This window comes from Antechinus flavipes, chromosome 2 (genome assembly GCF_016432865.1).
Source record: "Antechinus flavipes isolate AdamAnt ecotype Samford, QLD, Australia chromosome 2, AdamAnt_v2, whole genome shotgun sequence".
NCBI lineage: Eukaryota > Metazoa > Chordata > Mammalia > Dasyuromorphia > Dasyuridae > Antechinus > Antechinus flavipes.
Window position 1 is genome coordinate 401263366 of NC_067399.1, and position 20763 is coordinate 401284128.

At 34.6% G+C, this 20763-nt stretch overlaps 1 protein-coding gene across 3 annotated transcripts in view; it reads left to right on the top strand.

Moving 5' to 3' along the window:
* The first annotated feature begins 1106 nt into the window (after nucleotides 1-1106).
* G3BP1 (G3BP stress granule assembly factor 1) overlaps nucleotides 1107-20763 on the top strand; it is a 32439-nt gene continuing 12782 nt past the window's right edge. For 2 of the 3 annotated variants that reach the window (XM_051978747.1, XM_051978749.1), the window contains exons 1-2: nucleotides 1107-1242; nucleotides 20344-20457. In XM_051978747.1, the coding sequence (XP_051834707.1) occupies nucleotides 20363-20457 (95 nt within the window). In that variant the 5' untranslated portion in view covers nucleotides 1107-1242; nucleotides 20344-20362. Of the gene's footprint in view, nucleotides 1243-4662; nucleotides 4756-20343; nucleotides 20458-20763 lie in introns of those variants that run through there. The other variant, XM_051978748.1, reaches the window with a different exon arrangement.

Sequence of the window (20763 nt, forward strand, 5' to 3'; positions counted from 1 at the left end):
TGAGTCGTTAAGGTTCTGTCTCGTTTTAAACAAAGCTCCAGTTGGAAGAGGCCATCTTCATTAAGCTGGTTGGCCCTACACCAAGCTGTATTTTACTAACGTGATGATGTATCAAACGTTATCTCTTTTGGAGGAGTTCTGTGCTTTAAATATTAAACGTATCCACAGTTAATATGTTACGATTAGGGTCTTTAGCGAGTTCAGAGTGATGGGTGAAGTTGGTCGAGAAAATAGCTAGGTTGTGAAATCCAAATGAAATACTTTGCAAACCTTAAAGCTTTATATGAATGTTCTTAACGTAGTTGATGCGCAGAAGAATGGGGAGGGAGCTGTGTGTGTATGTATAGTACACGCGCACGAATTTGAGGGTAGGGCGGAGGTCGCCCGGACAGTGGTGTTTAGGTCGGACTCGGGGTGCTCAAGCCCAAAGGGCACGGCGCGTGGAAGAAGATTCTGAGGGTTCTCGAGCACTCAATAGACGTAGCTAGCACTCAGCTACTGCCCCAGGCTCCTTTTACGGCACTTCCTACCCTTGGAGGGGCCGTTCCGACTTCTCCCTCACTGTCCGAAGAGCTCAGGCCTGGAAAGAGCTCGAGCGGCAGGCCCACAACGCCGTGGCCTTCCAGAACTTGGGGGAACCTGGCACTACTACCTCGCCGCCCACCCCCATGAAGATGTCAATCATCTACTGCTCGAACCTCAATTGGTTCTGAAGGCGCCATGGCGCCTCCTTGTCCCCGCCCCTTGGTGTTCAGGGTTTCCTACGCCGAAATACACGGGTCCCACATTGCGGAGCAACCGCTCCTGCACAGAAAACAATCTCCGCCTCAGGGAGACGTTTCACCTAACAAGGAAAGGTTTATGAAGCCATTGGCTAAGAAGAGTGTCGGTCGAGTCTCATCCCACCTTCGTTTCCGCTCTGTGCCTCAGCTACTGGTTACTATCAGTGTCAATCTGTTACTAGGGAAACCACCTCCTCCTAGTGTCACAGGCTACTCCTCACGTCCATCAAAAGCTGCACCGCCTTCCTCGAGCTATGTCCAATTGACACTCGTAGAGAATTGAGGGCGGGCTCCAGATTGGCTATCGAGTCGAACGACCCGGCAGCAACAGGGTAGGCTGAGCCCTGGTATATGTACCGGCGGCTGAGCACGCGTGTGTGCGGACGCCGTTGCGTGAGAGAGTTTTGCTACCCGGCCTGTTTCGGAGTGAAGACTCTTCCTCTCCCGTTCAGCCTTGCAGGTAGGTGAGGGAGGACCATTGAGGAGAGGGTTACTGAGGAACGGATGAGCGAGCTTATTTTCACTTGGAGCTTCGTTGCTGCCTATGTTAAAAAAAAGAGAACAAGAAAAAAAGAAAAGGAAAGGGGGTAATATAGTGCGGTGAGGGAGCAGCAGCGCGAGCGCCGTCGCGAGGCGCGTCCTCTTTTCCCAGCTTCCCCCACTTCTTCCCCCACTTCATTCCAACGGCCACGAGCGCGCGACTCCCCCCCTTCTACCCCGCCCCCATCAGCCTTACAGCTTCCAGTTTAGGGAGTGCGCGTCTTTTCTCGGCTCGCGCTCGGAGCTTCCATCGCTTTCCCGGGGGACCCATGCGGCCTTTTCAGGCACCTGCACCGCTGGCTTGCCCCTGGCTTTGGCTTTTTCGGGCCCGAGGGATGCGGAGGAGGGGAGGGGAGGAAAGAGGGAGTGGACTCTGTGTGTGTGTGTGTGTGTGCGTGTGTGTGTGTGCGCGCGCGCGCGCGCATGTGTTGTGTGTGTGTGTGGGGGTGTTGGAATGCCGGGATTTCCCGACCTTGGGCGGGAAAGTGGGGGGGCGGCCCCCGGTAAAAACCTTAAGGTTTCTTCCCGGAGGCTTCGAGGATCCCGTTGTTGGCTGCCCAGCGGTCCCTTCTCTGGGCCTCCGAGCAGAGCGTGACTCTAAGATGGGTGCTGAGCAGCGCCGCTTCCGGAGGGGTGGAAGCGGCCCCTTCCCCGACTAGCCCGGCTACACCGCGGGAGTTACTTCCTCTCCTCACGTGTGCTAATGGAAAAAGTGCCCGGCTCGGAGATGGAGGTGGAGGCCTCCGGCCCGCGCGTCCCTACGGGATTGGCCGCCCAGAAGAAAGTCTCCAACTCCCCTGCATGACTTGAGTGGAAGGATAGGCTGTCCCGGAGTAGTTAGCTGGAAGGTGCCATTAGGGAAGAGGCTCTACGGGATCCCGGTTCATTCTAGCAAAGGGAAGGGGAAAAGGCAAATTAGGACATAGCGTGGATCCGTTAGTTTTCAGGTGTATTCAGCGTGGGTAAGGAGTAAAGAACCCGGGATCCGACTGTTCCTTTGTATTTTAGGACTGTTAGAAACTTCCTTGGACATCGATTTCCGAAGTTACAGTGATATGGGAAAAGAAGAGGAAAATAATATCTGTCCTGTGCTACTTAGTACCAATATAAACTTGGTCAGGCCAGTTAACATCTCTGGGTTTCAAGTTTCCTCATTTGTAAAACGAGGGGCTTGAACTAGATGATAAGAGTTATTTTCTGGATCTCAATTTCTGGTCAATTGGGAAGGAAGAGCTGTTTAGTTGAAGGGAAGTATGAAGGGAAACGTGAGAATTTCAGAAAATGGAACTTAGGAATTTGGAATGTAAAGTTCACAGCAACTTAAATGTGTCTTAATTTATGGTCAGCTAAATGTATATGGAAGATACCTTGTAAAATTGGCAGTAGTGAGCAAATAAAAAACAATTCTTAAATGCAAAACCTGATTATTGGATTAGAAATCTTTCCAGTGTTCTTTCAGAATCCATGGATATTGAATAGTTAAAAAAAAAATCTGCCTTTAAAAAAAAAAAAATTTCAAAGACCATTTCAACCAGCATCTTCAAAGAATTTTGAGTGCAAACCTGCCCTACTGAAAATAATATTCTATTATTGGACAGTAGAATTTGCCTTAAAGACAACCATGTAATATACCTAGCACAAAGATTCTTCCTAGTTTTCAGATGAAAAATTGAAGCTTAGAGACCTCACTAGTTTGATCAGGGGACTTGAACCCAGGTTCTTTGACTTCAAATTTGATAACATGTTGCCTGCCTGGTTTAGCAATATTTGTAAGGCTAAAAATTTTTGGATAGGATTGGAATAGGATTTAATCCATTTTATTTGGAAAAAACTGTTAAAGTATATATTTGATAGTAATTTTTGGCAGAGAATTTAAGAGTTTTTCAAAACATTGAAAAGTATACATGTGAAAAAGCTAACAATTTTACTGTAGAAAATACTGGTATGTAGCTGCCCTCTTATGTTCATTCTTATACTGATTTTTAACTTTAGAGCAGCTATTCTTATATTTGAGGTCTGGGAATTTGATTTTTAATGGTTTTGTAACCCCTCCCTGTATTTCATGCATTTAAAAACATTCTCCATTCTTAAAAACTTCCCCAAGACTGCCAAAGGGAATCTAAGATACTGTTTAATAAAGTGGTTTAGGGAGAGTTGCTTTAGGAAATAACCATACTATTAGGTTTGTACTGAAGTTCTTCTTATGCTAAATGCATTGATTTAGCATAAAGATGCTCAATATTAGTGAATTCGTTTCAAGTTGCAATATTAGGAATGTAAACTGCTTTGGGTTAACAGATGGCAATCAGGCTCAGGTCTGAGTTAATTTATGTCAATTTTAGCATCCCTTTATTTTACTTATTTCCATATATGTCTAATTCTCAATTCTTCCCTTACATTGTAAACTTTTTGAAGGCAGAAATTATATCTTTTTAAAATCCATTTTTTAAAATTTATAATCCAGTACATTGCACTGGATACTTAGCGAGTTGGAATATTAATAGACGTAAACTTAGCCTGAAGATATTAAATATTCCCATTATTGGTCCAGGCAAGTGGCTTATTATCTGCGGGATAACTGAACCTTGACTTTACAATCTTCAAGTAATAATTTGTTAGTGGGCAAGCTTTCTTAAAACATAATGATAGGAAGTCTTTGGATTAAAAGTTGCTTAGTGTACATTCCACAAATTTTGTCAAACTGGGAGAAAGCCCAACATAATGCATTTCTTTGAAGAATGGTAGAGAACTTTTATCTTTTTTGTGATGTACATTGTGACTTGCGACATAAGTATTTCCTATAATTATATGAAAAATAGTTTGGTAGCTGAGGGATAAATTCTTCTGCATAAACAGAAAAGGGAGGGTTAAATTTTCAGATAGACTATAAAAATTTCTTGGGAGTTTGATTTAATAGGTCAAAAGTAGTGATTTCTTTGTACTACATTGAACTCATACTTTGTATTGGGTCTCTCAGGGAGCTGTAGGATATTTTGGTAATGTCTTCTTTATGACCTCTTTTTGGCTAACTTTTTAATCTTGTTGTGGGTTTTTTCCTTTATGAACCACTGCTGTCCATCTAAGGGTTTTAAGGATATGCCAATCTTATATTTATTTTCAAGCATGAAGAAAAGTGAAGCTAAAATGATGGGATTTTAATCTAAAACTCGATTTGTGATGAAAACAAGAGGTTTCTCTTACACTCAGTAAAAGTGTACTTGTGTTTTTAAGAGTACATTTGCTTGATTGCCATTTTTTTTTTTTAACTAGTCTCATCTTGGTGTATTCATTTTCTTGATATTGGAATGCTTTCAAGGTTTCATTGAAAACAGAAGTCTTGACTATATAAAATTTTGTTTTGCAGGGATAGTCTTGCTGGTAGTAGGAAAGTATGAAGCTGGCTAATTTTATCTTACTGGTTAACCGTGAACTGGTGAGAAAAATTGTTCACTTTGAATCCTTCCTTCCTAGCTGTTAAATTTCCATGTTTTTTTCCTCAAGCTATAAAGCCTGTAGTAACACAACATATCCAGTGTTTTCTATTTAGGTGCATTTTTTTTTAATAGTAACTTTATGCTTCCTTATGGTATTAAAAATGAGTGATTATTCCCTTATTTATTCTGTGGAGCAGTGGGATATATAGTTCACATATACAACAGTCCTTGAGCCTTAACAATTGTAACAAAACTTTGTCATGGAGCCAGTGTCACCACTGTCATTTGAACCTGGAGCAACTGAATCTTTCTGATCCTAAATTCCAATACTTATTATTATATTATTATCTATTATACCATGCTGCCTATCCATATGCATATATGCAAAATGCAACTTGATAGTAATAGCAATTTGCCATGAATATCATAAATGAAGAATAAAAGTTTAAAAATTTTAATTTTAATCATTTATAGAAACTCAAAGAGGCCCTCAGAGAATGACTAGTTTGGCAGGTCAATTATTAGATAGTTGATGACAAGAACTGTTTTTCTATTGCCCTAGCTCAGTATTTTTACCATATCACATTGCCTCTATATTTGAAGGCTTAACTTTATGAGTACCAGAAAAAGCAGGACATTAAAACAGAAATTAATGATGGTTCAAGGGAGAAAATCTGACATTTTGAGACATTTTTTAAAGGCATGTTCGTTTTCCTAAATCAGCTTATTTGAAAATGGAAAACTTTGCATTGTGAAGTTAATCTTAAGATTATGTTATGTTCATAAAGGATGAGGAAAGACAAAGATTGCTTTAAAAAAAAAAAGTCATTTTAAAAAATAGCTGATGATTGTTATCCGCCCCCAAGCGTTATCCTACTGAATTGATGTAGCTATTGTATTCTCTCTTTCAAATTCTGTCAGGAAAAAGGAAATGAAGATGGCAAGAATATAAGTTTAAGAGGATTAAAGGTTGGTTAAAATGAAATAAATCATATTATGATGCTGTTGTGCTTTTAAATCATTTGAGTCAAGTTCTCCTCCCCCTTCTCCATCCTCTTTATTTTTTTAAATAAGATGTTTCCACCACAATTTAGGCATCATATGTCTGAAACAGAATGTTAGTGTTGGAGATCACAGAACATACTATGTCAGTATTCAATGCCCTATCTTTGCAATTTAGAAACTTTTTGAGTAAAGTTTGGTGGTAATATGTAACTCAAAAAAGTAAATTGCTATTATTATTCCATACTGAAGCAAATGATTATTGAAGTCATCTTTGTCATGGAGGCTTTTTAAGATAACATTTTTAGTTTTTGAGGACAATGTGTACTTAAATGTGCCATTTTTATTTTACCCTTTTTTGGTAAAAAGGTGACTGAACTAATCTTTGCTCCCTAGTTTTTTTAAAAAATATTTAATGAACCCCTTTTAATAAGGAATCATAAATCTTTAGGACAATTTAATATATAATTCAAGATTTTAAATCTATTAAGTGCTTATAATATTTGCAAAGATAGATTTTTATTCCCAAAAGTTCCAAATAAAAATTTACATCATATAATTGCAAAATAAACTATAAAATTTTACTCTGTAATTAGGAAAACTTCAAATATGAAATTACAAAACTAATTTAAAATGAGTATTATATGTGGTATGTTTTATAAGAAGTAATCCAGCAAAAAACTCTGTGCTTATATTATATGTACAAGACTTCATATTAAATTAGTTTTGCAAATTTTGTCTTAATATTTTTAATGTTACAATTTAAAAGACTGTTTAAGGTAGTAAAAACAATTTCAATATTAAGACTCCTTATTTGAATACAATTTTAAAGTATTTGGCCCAATGCCAAATAGTCTTGTCTGGCTTTGCATCAAGTTTATTTCTATATTTTGATTTAAAAGTTTAAAGTAAAAATGCACCACAAATATGTGGTGGAAATGGCAAAAATTTTAAAGCTCTTCCTGAGAAATCATTTGTTTTTAGCCACCTAACCAAATAAAAAAAAAAATAAAATCATGGTATAAAGTATTTAGTATTCCATTGGCTAATGACAAGTGTAGTATTGCATAATAGATGTACTGTGTTCAATTGTGAATATATTATTTCATTTTAAACAATGTTTAAATGTAAACATTGCTTAACTTTTTGAGTACCAGAAAAGCAGGACATTAAAACAGAAATTAATGATGGTTCAAGGGAGAAAATCTGACATTTTGGGACATTTTTTAAAGGCATGTTTAGTAAGAAAAGAAACTCTTAAAATGTGACTTTCTAAGCTTATGTAAACTCCCAATTTAGTGAATGGACTGAGAAGTGTCAACCATAACATTTGAAAATCTGTCAGAAAAGAGCTTTAATACTGCAGCAATGTGAGATTTGTCTCTGAAAAAGTATCTAATGGTTTCAAAATGTATGTATGCCCAGCAATCATAGTTTTTAAACAGCTTATTATTTGTGCTATCAAAATGCAAAGTTAGTAACATCTCGATTGAATAATTATGTTGCTAATGAGGTGCAATTACAAGTTAATTAAAACAAAATGAATTCTGATGCTTTATATAGTATACCAGTGAGGTATGCATCACCATTATACAGAACATTGAGAATGTGAATGCTTTTGATTCTCTCATTTGCATTCATATTAAACCCCTTTTTTTGGTCAATTTTTTAGAATTCAATTTTATTTTCATTTCCAAATTCTCTCCTTTACTCTATTCCTTCTTGCCCCACTCAATGTATTTACAAATACATAAAGATACAAATCAGATTTCTGCATAAGCCTTTTTTGTAGTGGTTTGGAAATACTCAATTTGCATAATTTCTTAGTGTGATGGTGATGATTTTGAATTGCTACAGAAATAAACTTGGACTTAAAATATGCATGTACTTGTCAGAGAGTAAAAATATTTTTATAATATGGATAATTATTTACTGCTTAAAATACATTGGACCACTATCACAAATACTCCACAAATCCCTGACTAGGAGCCACTGGGCTAAATTAGACAGCTAAGTTGTATCAGTCCATAAATTGAGTCAGGAGATGCAAGTTTCAAGTTAGTTACCCTATGCAATTATGGGTGTGATCCTTGCCCTGAAGTTTCCTCATTTGTAAAATGAGTGAAGGCAATTTACATCTTTTTCATCCTGTAATAAATCTGTTTTACCTAAGAAATAATATAAATATCCCTTTAGGTGAAGATCTAGTAGGACATGAAATTGTTTATAGGTGGCTAGTGTTAAAGTTTCTAGAAGTTCTAGATCTAGAAATAATATTTTTAGGACGTTTTAGATAATTTCATTTTTTTTTTTTTTTTTTTTGCAAAAAAAATGTAAATGAATCTGATACCCATCTTATCCCACCACTAGCCTGTGTAAGTCATTTGGAATACTGTAAGACCCCATAATACCTAAAATCAGGAGGCAGTTGTGGTTACTTAAACTCAGGATTTAACAAATAATTAAATGTAACATGAATCTGATACCCATCCTTCCTAGTTACAAAGAAACAGTCATAGAATTATTTTCATGGCAATAGCTATTTCCAACTCAATATTGAATGTTTTAAAAATATATTTTAGTTCTAAGCTATTAAAGAAAAAAACCTACTAAATTTTGAAAGGTATCAAATAGCTGTGGAAAATGCACTGTACTATCATAAGGCTTGGGTTTATTTGCCCTGAACTACAAGCCATCCGTATTTGATTTTTAAAACTTATTTTGCCTATTTCTTCTCAGGGTTAGTTAATTGGAGAAAGAAAAGAGAAAGTTTCTAACACTAAAAACTCTTTGGATCTAAGGCTGAAATGATAGTTAAGTAAAGTGGAGTGATAGTGCTATGTGCATGTTAAATCATTTAAGAGTACATTCAATTGTCATTAAACTATATGAGTTTATGAAGATTGATGGGGGGAATCATTTCTTAATGGAGAGGACAAAAATTTTGAGCAAAAAATAACTAATTATGGAAACTTGTTGCATATTAGAAAGATTTAGGTTAGCCAGTATTGTAAACATAGAATATACAGTCAGGAGAATTGTGAAGTGTTTTGAGTATAGTTTCCATAAGTTTGGATCACCTGGTCTGTCTGACCTTCATTTTTGTATATGAAAAAAAACGAGTTCAAAATAACACAAATACTTAATATAAGCTGGAATTTGAATCTCATACCATATAGCCTAGTAGGTTAAAAAGTACAGCCATGATAGATTTGTTAGTTTCTTCTATTATGGTTATGGATTTCAACTGTGGATTGATTTGGCCTCTGGAAGACCAGTCTTCAAACATTTGTGTTTTACTCTCAGAAAGTCAAAGATACTGAGAAATTTTATTCAGAATCTTAATTTATGTTATTTATTGAAGTGGTCGACTTGAAAAGTGGAAGGAGAGGTATAATGAATAATGATTAGGTGACCAAGTTTTTGTAATTTTGAATCTATCCCTCATTTATTCCCAATAAATCACCTCTTTTAAACAAAGCTAAAAAAAAAAAAAAAAAAAAGAGGAAAAGCTGTTTAGCAAAACTAGGTAATATTTTTGCTAATCTAACAAAATTTACAGAATTCTACATACTTACTCCGCCACTTCTGCTACTTAGTGGTGAATTTTAGATTTTTTTTAAGCATGTTAACAACAAACTAGATTGGCCTGTCTTCTTTTATGTGCTATACATAACCTCTCCCTATCCCTGTGAATTTTCTTTTCTAACAAAGGGTTAGGCATAACCAGCTAACCATGACTGACTTTGGGTGCAGCCTTATTCCCCCACCTTTACTGAAAGGAAGAGAGTTAAGTGACTTTTGATTGGGAAAAGTTACATTTCATGCATGTACAAGATTTCTATTGGGAATAGGGAAGATTTACTGTTACTTTGCATACTTTTGGGAAAATTTTGGACCTGATTTCAAGGGCAGTTCTGGTTATTTAAACTGATACCCAATATTTGTTAGAAAAGAGTAAAAAAAGTATTGAAAGAAAATTTTGGGACTAATTTAAAAATAAAGCCAGAAACTTTTTATAGATCCATTTAAAAAAAGCAAACTCTTTAATTGTATTTAACTTAATTATTTGTTAAATCCTGAGTTTAAATAACCACAACTGCCTCCTGATTTTAGGTATTATGGGGTCTTACAGTATTCCAAATGACTTACACAGGCTAGTGGTGGGATAAGATGGGTATCAGATTCATTTACAAAAGTTAGAAAATAAGTGTAAGCAATTTTTTCTGTTTTTTAAATAAAATTAAATTTCTATAATTACCCATACTTTACTACTAATATTAAATTTAAATTGCCAAGATCTTGAGGAATATATTTTATATTCAAGCTTTTGTTAATCCATGACATTGACAAGTAATGCCTTATTAGGTGTCGTCTTATTCTTGTGACTTTTCTAAAAGGTTTTCTATTTGTATGGTATTTAATTTATAGGGCAATTTGTATTGCTTGACTTGACTAATGTGTAAGTGAAGCCTATATAAAGGTAATTAATGCTTAATGGCTATGAATGAGCTGTCGTGTTCCAAGCCTTATAGAATCTCTGGGCTAATTTTGGTACTATGGGAAATTTTTTCTTATGCCAGATTTTTTTTCTTATTTAACCCAGATTAGGGCCACCTTTATTTAATACAACAAAATTTCAATTGAATTCAGAAGTCATTTGACTTAAGGTAAACAATTGTATGCAGGTCTCTGGTAAATGTTGGTTGGGATTTGATTCATCTTTGCACTGTTGAAATCCATTTTGAAAACAGTGCCTCCCATAATTTGCCCTCTTTAATACTAAAATTAGATGGCCTTATTAAAACTCATCTGTCTACTTTTAATTTTTAGCTTCTTAGATTAAGGCAGTTTACTTTGAATTCGAGTAATGTACCCTTTGCAGTAATGGTTTTAATTGTCTTACAGAATTAGGAAATTGGTGGGCAATTTATTTTGCAAACAGGGATGTATATGTATCTTAAGTTTTATCAGGTTTCAGGTTCTACCTATTTCTATCTAAATTGGACAGGTAGGTGGTGCAGTGCATAGAATGCTGGACCTGCAGTCAGGAAGACTCATCTTCTTGGGTTCAAATACGTCCTCAGATACTTAATTAACTGTGTGTACCTAGGCAAGCCATTTAATCTTGTTCCATTTTCTTCATCTGTAAAATGAGTTGGAGAAAAATGGTAGAGTACTCCAGTATTTTTGACAAAAAAACTCCAAATGGAGTCATGAAGAAGTGGACAAGGTGATTTCTAAATTTTGGGTTTTGTGGTTTAACCCAAGTCTAGTGTTTTTTTGTTTTTGTTTTTGTTTTTTTTTTAAAACTTAGTGTGTCACTGGTAAAAGAATAATCACAAAAGTAGAATCTGATTTTGAATTTGTCTTTTGGAGAAAAGCCAATAAGTGACTTTTTTTTTTTTTTTGAGCTGTACACATATCTCTGGACTAAGTTTCTGTCCTTCACAAAAGTAGCTACAAAAAGTTGGGAAGGAGTAAAGGCTTACCTTTTTGCCCCTTTAAACTAGCCATGATTTGATATGTCATGCCCTTAGAGTTGTCAGGAACACTTGTTCATGTACAATTTGGGGAAATTTCTGTAATATGGCAGTGCTACAGGAGAGTAGTTTAGTTTATTATAATAGGGTAGAAGAATATGAAGTTCCATGTAATATTTCTGGAGACCAAATGAGGCTTTTAATGTGTTTTGAAAGAAATCTTAATAGAATATTGAAGTGATAACATGCTTGCAAAATGACTGAATGTTGCTTTTATTTTTATTTTTTAATTTGGTCTCCAAGCAGATGTTTTAGAAGTTATATCTTTTAAGATTTTCTTATTCTAGCACACTGTCTATCTAATAGGAAGATTTATTAGGTGATAGGCATTTAGACCAAAATAGCCCACCTTAGCAGCAGCTAAGAGAGACCACCGAAGCTTTTTTTTTTTTTTTTTTTTGCATCCTGATTCCCTAGTTATTTCTTTATATTATCTTTTCCACTTGTCATTTAAAAACAAATTTCTTTTGAATGTAACCAGTTACTTGTTTAGGTATTTTATTCCTTTGGTATAATGTAAATTACTTGAGCTTCGCAACTGTTTTCACTTTTCTATTTGTTTTCCCAGTGCCTCCCATTAGTGCCAGTGCTGATACATAGTAGACATCTTAATAAATGCTTGTTGATTATTTAAAGAACTCTAGAATGCAAAGATTAATGTAACCAGAAATTCAAGTAATTTGTGGTAATAATATAAGATGTTTATACAAGTCTAATTTAGAGAATATATATATGTAAGACTTCTTCCCCTTCCCCTTACATTTTGAGTTAAGTAAGATTGTTTATGTAGAACCTGACCAGAATTTTTTTCTTTCTACTTTGGAACTAGACTGGTTGGGGGAAATTGTAATAATGAACCGGGGGGGGGGGGGGGGGCGGCACTTGTTTTGGAGTTAGGAGAATTTAAATATGTGTTTCTTATTACCTCTGGCCTTAGGAAGGCCAATTCATCTCTGTGGGCTTTGATTTTGTTATTTTTGTAAAATGAGATTGGATTGAGATAAAATTTTCTCTAGCTTTTTTGAGCCGTTTAAATTTTATGAATTGTGTAGGACATTTTAGTCAGGCATTTTGGTATGTTCCTGTTGTGGCATTAGTCAGCCATGCAGGGTGAGCAGTCACTGTTTACTTGGAGCTGACAGAAGGATGATTTTCCTTTTAACAAATCTATCTCAGAGGAGGAAAAATTTGTACTTTAGCCAGGGACACTTACTTTCCTAAAGGCGAGATGATTGGAATTTGGCTTTAATGACATTGATCTTTTCCTTCTCATACACTCAATGAAAGATATGGCTCAACTCTTCAGCCAATTGTCATTGACATAATACAAAATAATTCAATATTTTACCTTCTGCTTCCTTTTGAGGTATTTTATCATCTTATTGATCACTTTCAAGTGAACAGAATTGGCACATACTCAACCATTTGGATTTTAATTTATGCACATAGGAAAAAATACTTAATATTAACAAGAATGCCAGTTTTAAAACTAGCTATAGTATTAGCACTTATTAGGGAAAAAGTAAAATAAAAGGTAATGAATAGGAAAGATAGGAGAAAATTGTCATGGCATTTCATTACCTACCTTATTCCTTGTCTTGGATGGTGCTTGCCCACTAGAATTTTATCCCCAGTTTCCGAAGACTCACCCCTTTGGTCATGGTCAGTCAATTGGATGAATTCCACAGGAAGACTCCAGCTAGGATGCTTTGCTCTCTCTAATTTTGATGTTCTCCTTATCATGCCAATGTCAAAGTTTCCCATTTTCTGTCTTCTTTACTTGACTTCTTTCTAGCGTTTGCTGCGCACAAACTTCTCCTAGGGTCAAAAGATCTATGGGTACTCTAAAGTATTATTCTCTCACCCTACTCATTCCTTACTACACCCCTATCCCCTTGTGTCTAAGCCTTTTGACAGAGTTCCAAAAAATTGGGTTTACATATATAATCTATATTCATAGTATTAAATGAGAGACATTTTGGTGTGATAAATAGACAGAACTTTGTCTGTCACACATGACTCTGTAATTCTGGGCAAGTCATTTAACCTCTCTGTTCTTCAGGCAATTCTGAGGTTAAGTTGTAGAGGTTCTTAGTTTCTTGGTAAAAAGAATAAAAAATGAGAAACTAATTCCAATCACTGATATCCTCTGAGATAGATTTGTTAAAAGGAAAATCACCCTTTTGTCAGCTCTAAGTAAACAGTGACTGCTCACCTTGCATGGCTCACTAATACCACTGATCTCTTCTTCCCCCCCACCCCCCAATTTTTCTACTTAATAAGTCGTTTTTTTTTTTTTTTTTTTTTCTTTTCTCTGAATGCTTTTTCTCACACAACTCATTTTGAGAATTTCTCTAGCAAATAATACGTTTCCCTATGGCCAACTTGGTGATATGTGGTAGGTGGCTTTGTATTTAGCTTCTGACAAAATTTTTCTAGTTTTGTAGAACCTAAAAGTAAAGTACCTGTGTTTTGCTGAATAGATTAGAATCATCTCTACATATGGCAAGGCAAGGGAACAGTGTTGCGATACGGGAGCCACTTGCCAGTGTCTGCTGGAGGTCTAACTCAGACCTGTAGAATGGATCTCTTCTTGTGAGAGGATGATGACGAAACGAGGAGATTGAGAGGAAGTTACATTCTCTGACCTCTCCTCTTCCCTCTTGCCTTCAATTTATTTCATTTCAATCCACAAGGAACATCTGTGAAGGCTGCTTTGCAACTCCTTCAAGTTTGATTTACAGCTGTGGAGGCTCTTGGAGAATTGATCTGCCTTTTCACCTAGGCAGGACTTTAGGGAAGAATGTTTATTTGCTTTTTTAAATTAAAATTTCCTTTTCATTATGAACTCACTAAGCATAACATTTTTATATACAAAGAACAGAAAAGAAGATAGTATTGCTTTTTATACACAACTTATTTTTTAAAATATGAAATACAGTATTATTCACCTTTTTTATTTATACTTTGTGACTTTCCACCTCTTCATATTTTTAAAATGTTTCAAATTTTTTTCCCTCATCACTATTATTCAACTATTACTATTCAACTTATTAATACCACCCCTCTTCCAAGTTAGTTATAATGAGTAAGCCTGGTAAAAATGAAAAAACAAAAAACTTCACAAACACATACAGAATGCATTTCATTCTGCAGCTCATAAGTTTATCACCTTTGTCCAGAGGTGCTTTGATTAATTATCAGTGTTCTGGTGTCACAATTGGTTGTTAAATTGATCATAGTTCTTAAATTTTCCATACTTTTATTCAAATATAGTTCTTTTATAAATTTTTTCCTGGTTGTTTATTTCACTGTGTATCAATTCATGTAAGTCTGCAGATTTGTCTAAAACCATTCTTTTTGTCATTTCTTAAAGTGCTATTCTATTACATTTTTACACTATTCCCAAATGACATATACCCATTTTGTTTCCAGTTCTGTTAAAGCAAAAGTTCTGCTTTCTGTGTTTTATAATACATTATTGATATAATTCTTAGCCCTTTTTTTGGATTTCTTAGAGCTATGCCTAGGTTAGTGGCATCCAGATCCTCCTGTCTCATATTTATTACTCCCCACCCTTTTTTTTTTTTTTTTTTTTTTTTTGTATTGTGAATTAGAATAGGAAACAAACCTTGATTTACATGCAAAGATAATTTTCATCATTCACCTTTGCAAAACCTTGTGTTCTAAATTTTTCTATCTCTATTTCCCCCATCTTCCTCCCCTAGAAAGCATATAATCCAATATAGGTTAAGTATGCAATTTTTTTTTTAATTCTTTAAATAACTTTTTATTGGGTAATTTTTTACAGCATTATCCCTTGTACTCACTTCTGTTCTGATTTTTCCCCTCCCTCCTTCTACCCCCTCCCCCAGATGGCAAGCAGTCCTTTACATGTTGAATAGGTTACAGTATATCCTAGATACAATATATGTGTGAAGAACCGAAAAGTTCTCTTGTTGCACAGGGAGAATTGTATTCAGAAGGTATAAATAACCCGGGAAGAAAAACAAAAATGCAAGCAGTTTATATTCATTTCCCAGTGTTCTTTCTTTGGGTGTAGCTGCTTCTGTCCATCCTTGATCAATTGAAACTGAATTAGCTCTCTTTATCAAAGAGATCCATTTCCATCAGAATACATCCTCAAATAGTATTGTTGTTGAGGTATATAATGATCACCTGGTTCTGCTCATTTCACTTAGCATCAGTTCATGTAAATCTCTCCAATCCTCTCTGTATTCATCCCGCTGGTCATTCCTTACAGAACAATAATATTTCATAATGTTCATATACCACAATTTACTCAACTATTCTCCAATTGATGGGCATCCATTTATTTTCCAGCTTCTAGCCATTACAAACAGGGCTGCCACAAACATTTTGGCACATACAGGTCTCTTTCTCTTCTTTAGTATCTCTTTGGGGTATAAGCCCAGTAGAAACACCGCTGGATCGCACAGTTTGATAACTTTTTGAGCATAGTTCCAAATTGCTCTCCAGAATGGCTGGATGTATTCACAATTCCACCAAAAATGTATCGGTGTCCCTGTTTTCCCACATCCCCTCCAAAGTATGCAATTCTTAACATTTTCATATTTATCATGATGTGTAAGAAAAGATCAAAAAGGAAAAAAAAAGAGAAAGATAGACAAGCAAACAATAAAAAAGGTGAAAAATACTATGTTGTGATCCCCATTCAATCCCCCTACCCCTCTTTCTGGATGCAGATGTCTTTCCATCACAAATCTATTAGAATTGGCCTGAATCACCTCATTGTTAAAAAGAACCAGGTTCATCACAGTTTGTTGTTGCTGTATATAATGTTCTCTTGGTTCTGCTCACTTCACTTAGTATAAATTCATGTAAGTGTCTCCAGGTCTTTCTGAAATCATCCTGCTGATCATTTCTTATAGAACAATAATATTCCATAATATTCATGATATATATGTGTATATAATCATAACCCAGCCATTCCCCAACTGATGGACATCCACTCAGTTTCTAGTTCCTTGCCACTACAAAAACATTTTTGCACATGTGGAGTTTTTTTCCTTTTTTATGATCTCTTTGGGATACAGATCCAGTAGAGATACACTGCTGGGTCAAGGGTATGCACAGTTGTTTTGCTTCTTTTAAAAATTAAATATATCTTCTTTAACATACAGTAATAGATTTATATATATATATACACACACACACCTCTTCTAAAGAACAGCAAAAGAACTTGGGTAGTAAGAGCTTAGTATGCTTTTAGTTTGAATTAAGTTCTCCTGAGTAGTTATTTTATGCTTGGAAAAAAAATTTTTTTAAAGCACTTAGGTTTTTTCTCAACAGAATATTAGGAATGGATCAAATAACTCAAACCATTCTGTAAACTGCTTGGTCAAAAGTTAACTGAGTTAAGGCTTTTTAGGCTGAATCTTTTCATCTAGGAGGAAAATAATTAGGTAGTATAAATTTATTTTCTCTCTTTTAACTTATATTTTAAATTCAAGGTGCTACCACTTGAATTAAAGTATTACTTGTGTTCATATTCAATTTTTAGAATGTTAGATGAATTAAATAATTCCTTTCAGCCATTTTAGGAAGCTGAGGACATTTTAGTAGGAGTGGATTACTTGCTATTTGCATTTGAGAGACATGATGATGATGGGGAAAGAATATTGACTGGCTAGTAAGCATTAAAGCTCTGCCAGTTAAGAATATCTTGGGCGATTCACTTTGCCTTTGAAATATCTTGGTTTTCTCATCTGTTAAGTAGATAATGATAATTGAGCTACCCTCTTCAAAGCTTCCTATAAAATACTTAAGTTGAGCTTTTGGTTCTATTCAGGTTTTTTTTTTTAATGCACTTTTGACACTTGATGTATGTAGAATAATAATCTTAATTTGGTCTTGAAAATTTTGTGAAGATTTTCCTTTATTCCCCACCACTACTAAACTGTTTAGGAGAAAAAAGATTACCAAATTAACATTTTCTTACTCTTCCACTGGATAGGAAGGGGAAACATGGAGTGGTCATCCTGTTTGCAGTTTTCCTATTTATTTCTATGACGATTAATTTTTCTTTGTTAGACTGCTAAATGACTATGAGAGTAATCTTAAAGTTCAATAGCTTCGAATCTATAATTAAAGCAGAATCTTGTTTCCCAGTTTCAGGTGCTTATCTGAGTATCACAATTAAGGTATTTTAGCCCCACATATCATATATATACCAACCATAAAACTTTTTGTTAATCTTTATATCACCTTCATTTCCCTCCTTTTCTTCCATATATTATATATATATATATATATATAAAGAACAAGATAAGTAGTTCAACAGAACTGAATATGTCAATCAAGTCCAATAGTAATGAGCTGTGTTTTCTGTCACATTATCAGCTCTTCAAAGAATGAAAGGAAAGTATATTCTTTTGGAGCCATGCCTTGCCAAGACTTAATAGGGTTTTTGGTGGGAGAGCTTGCCTGTTGGTGTAGAATCTGATACTTTCTTTTGTAGTTTTCTTTAATTGGCATTGTATCAGTTTGAGTCTTCAATATCTCCCTATGGACTATCACATTCATGTATCACAGTTTGTTGAGACATTCCCTAATCAATTGACATCTTGAATTTCACTTCTTCCTCTGCAAAAAAGTGCTTATAAATATTTTGGCATATTCATAAAAAAGTGGGACCTTTCTATTGATGAATGTTACAAGTCTTTCTGGGCAAACCTCTCCTCCCCCCCACCTTCAAAACACCTCAACTTAAGAATAGTTACTATCTTTTCTTTGTGTAGGAGTATGTGTCTTGTGCTTATTCAGTAAGAGTTGTTAAAGCAAACTTTCTCCACCACCAGGTATTTAGATGAAATAAAATTATAAGATGAATAGTTCACAGGGGGTATACATGTCTATGGTTTTCAATGTGAGGAAATGTAGAGGAAGGATAGGCAGGATAATACTGGTTTTTAGTTAAATTCTTTCTTGGGAATCAAAAGGTGTCCTACATTTTTGAAGTCATTTTAATTTCCAGTGTTGCATAAAAGTCATTGGTAAAAGAAACATTTATATGTGTGTACATATATATTCTAGTTAGTATGTATATAAAAATAAAAATCTTGAAAATTAGGTTTAGAAGAGAATTATAAGTCTATCTGAACTAGGACATTTGGTTGATAGTGCTATATACATAAAAATAGTTAATTCTTTTGTTCAGGCTTCCTTATAGATTATTATTGAATAGAAATGATTTTAAAAATAATTTACTACCATTTGTAACCAGTTCTTAAATACTTCTATTTCATATGTAGCATGGATAAAGAATTAACTTTTTTCCATGTGTGATTTAAATCACAGTTGGATATAGAAATCCTTTGATCCTTTTGTTCATTTTTTTATACTTACATTGAACTTAAATTTGCATATGCTTTTGAAAAAATGATGTAGGTTGAAATCCTTATTTTTTAAATAATGCTACTAGCTAAAAATGTTAAAATTTATCAATAAGCCTGTCATTAAAACACAATACTCAAAATAACTCAGTATTTAATGAGGCAGAACCAAAGGAATTATTAAATAAGAAAAGACTTGCCCTATCAGAAATTTTTGGTCCTGCTTTTCCTTCTCCTCCATTAGTATTCAACTTGTTCCTTTCCCCATTAGTATTCAACTGTGATTTTGCTTATTTAATTTACATATTTCCTTTTAGGTTTCAATATTTATTTTTATTTTTTTAAATTAGCCACAGTATTTTCTTAAATGCATATACTGTAATTTAGCCATTCTTCCACTTTTCAGTGTAGTGTTTCCATTTTTGGGGTGACATTACAAATGAATTAGCCTTGAACATTTATACAGATAAGGTTTTCCCCTGTGTGTGTGTGATTGTGCGTGCATGCAAGAGAGAGTGCATGAGAGAGAAAAGGGATGGGAGGAAGGAAGAAAAAGATTTTTTGTGGGAGGGAATAGAATCCAAAGCAAAGGAATTGCTGGGTCAAAAAGTATGATCGATTTTTGTGACCAAATGGTTTTTATTTTTCTTCAGAATGTTAATATTCGTCTGTCTATACTGGATTGTTGTTCTTTAAGTGAGCTTCACCTTCAGTTCTACAGAAATTGTGTACCATTTCTAAGAATTTTTATTTGTAAATATATTTAGCTCTATTTTTGAAAATTTGTAATTTTTGCAATTTTGTAAATCTATTTTTATGTAAATCTAGGCTAGTTGTATTTTTTTTCTTCATTGATAAATAAATGTGTATATATACTATACACACACACACACACACACACACACATAGAATCTTTGAATGAAAAAGTTAGCTTCGTCCAATCTAGCTTTTATTTGAACACTTGCAGTAATAGAAGATTTATTACTTCCTGAGGTAAGTCATCTTATTGTTCTATGACTTTCCTTATTTAGAAAGTTTTTTCTTATTTATTTGAAAGCTTTTTTCCTTTCAATTTTAATTTGGTTATGGTCCTACTCTTAACCAACCCACCAACCAACAGGTTGTTTGCTTTCTTATGGCAGTCCTCCAAGTGTTATCTCCTCATGTTATACTATTGCCCCATAAATCCTGTACAATATTATAAAACAACCTAATCACAGGACAACAAAAAATATTTTTCCTTCTAGCCTACATTTTGCAGCTGAATTTTCTTAAATTAATATGGAGTTTAACTTGTAGCTTTAAATTTTATTTTAATTAGTTTCAGTTTCATTCTAACCTTAAACATTTTTTAAAAAAAATTCCTTTTATTAGTATGTTGGCTAATGTCACTACAAAACTTGTAAGAATAATTTATTTTTCTTCTTAACCTTGAGTTTTTCTTATGGTTGCTGGTTAGTGATTTCAGAGAGAATAGAAAGTGAAAAGCCCACTGAGCACACAGTTGATCTTCTAAAGTAATCTCTAGACTTAAGTGGGATTTAATTGCTTTTATTTTTGGTTGAATATCATCTGATCTGTTTTGTGTTTTGAAGTTATTACATATCCCTTCTTAATTTAGAATAAATACAAATTAGATTTGGCTTTTTTTTTTTTTTTTTCATAGGTTGCAGTTGACCAAAGAGATGGTTATGGAGAAGCCAAGTCCCCTGCTGGTCGGGCGGGAATTTGTGAGACAGTATTATACTCTGCTGAACCAGGCACCAGACATGCTGCATAGGTAGGCATTCTTTTTTGTTAAACTGGACAATTAGAGAATGCAGAATGTATTCCCTTTTGGCCAGTAGAGGTGTCATGATGCATTAGAAAGATCTTTGAATTATCTGTCACTTGTTCGGAGTAACTTTAAACTTTTGTTTCCTCATCTGTACTATTAGGGTAATATTTTTACTGATTTGTATGGCTGTGGAGGAAAGTGCTTCCTAAATGGTAAATAGCCACTTTATGCACTTAAAAAAAATTCTTAAGTGTGACCTGCTTGAGGACTATATCAATCAAAAAGGCACTAGTTCTTTACAAAAAAATA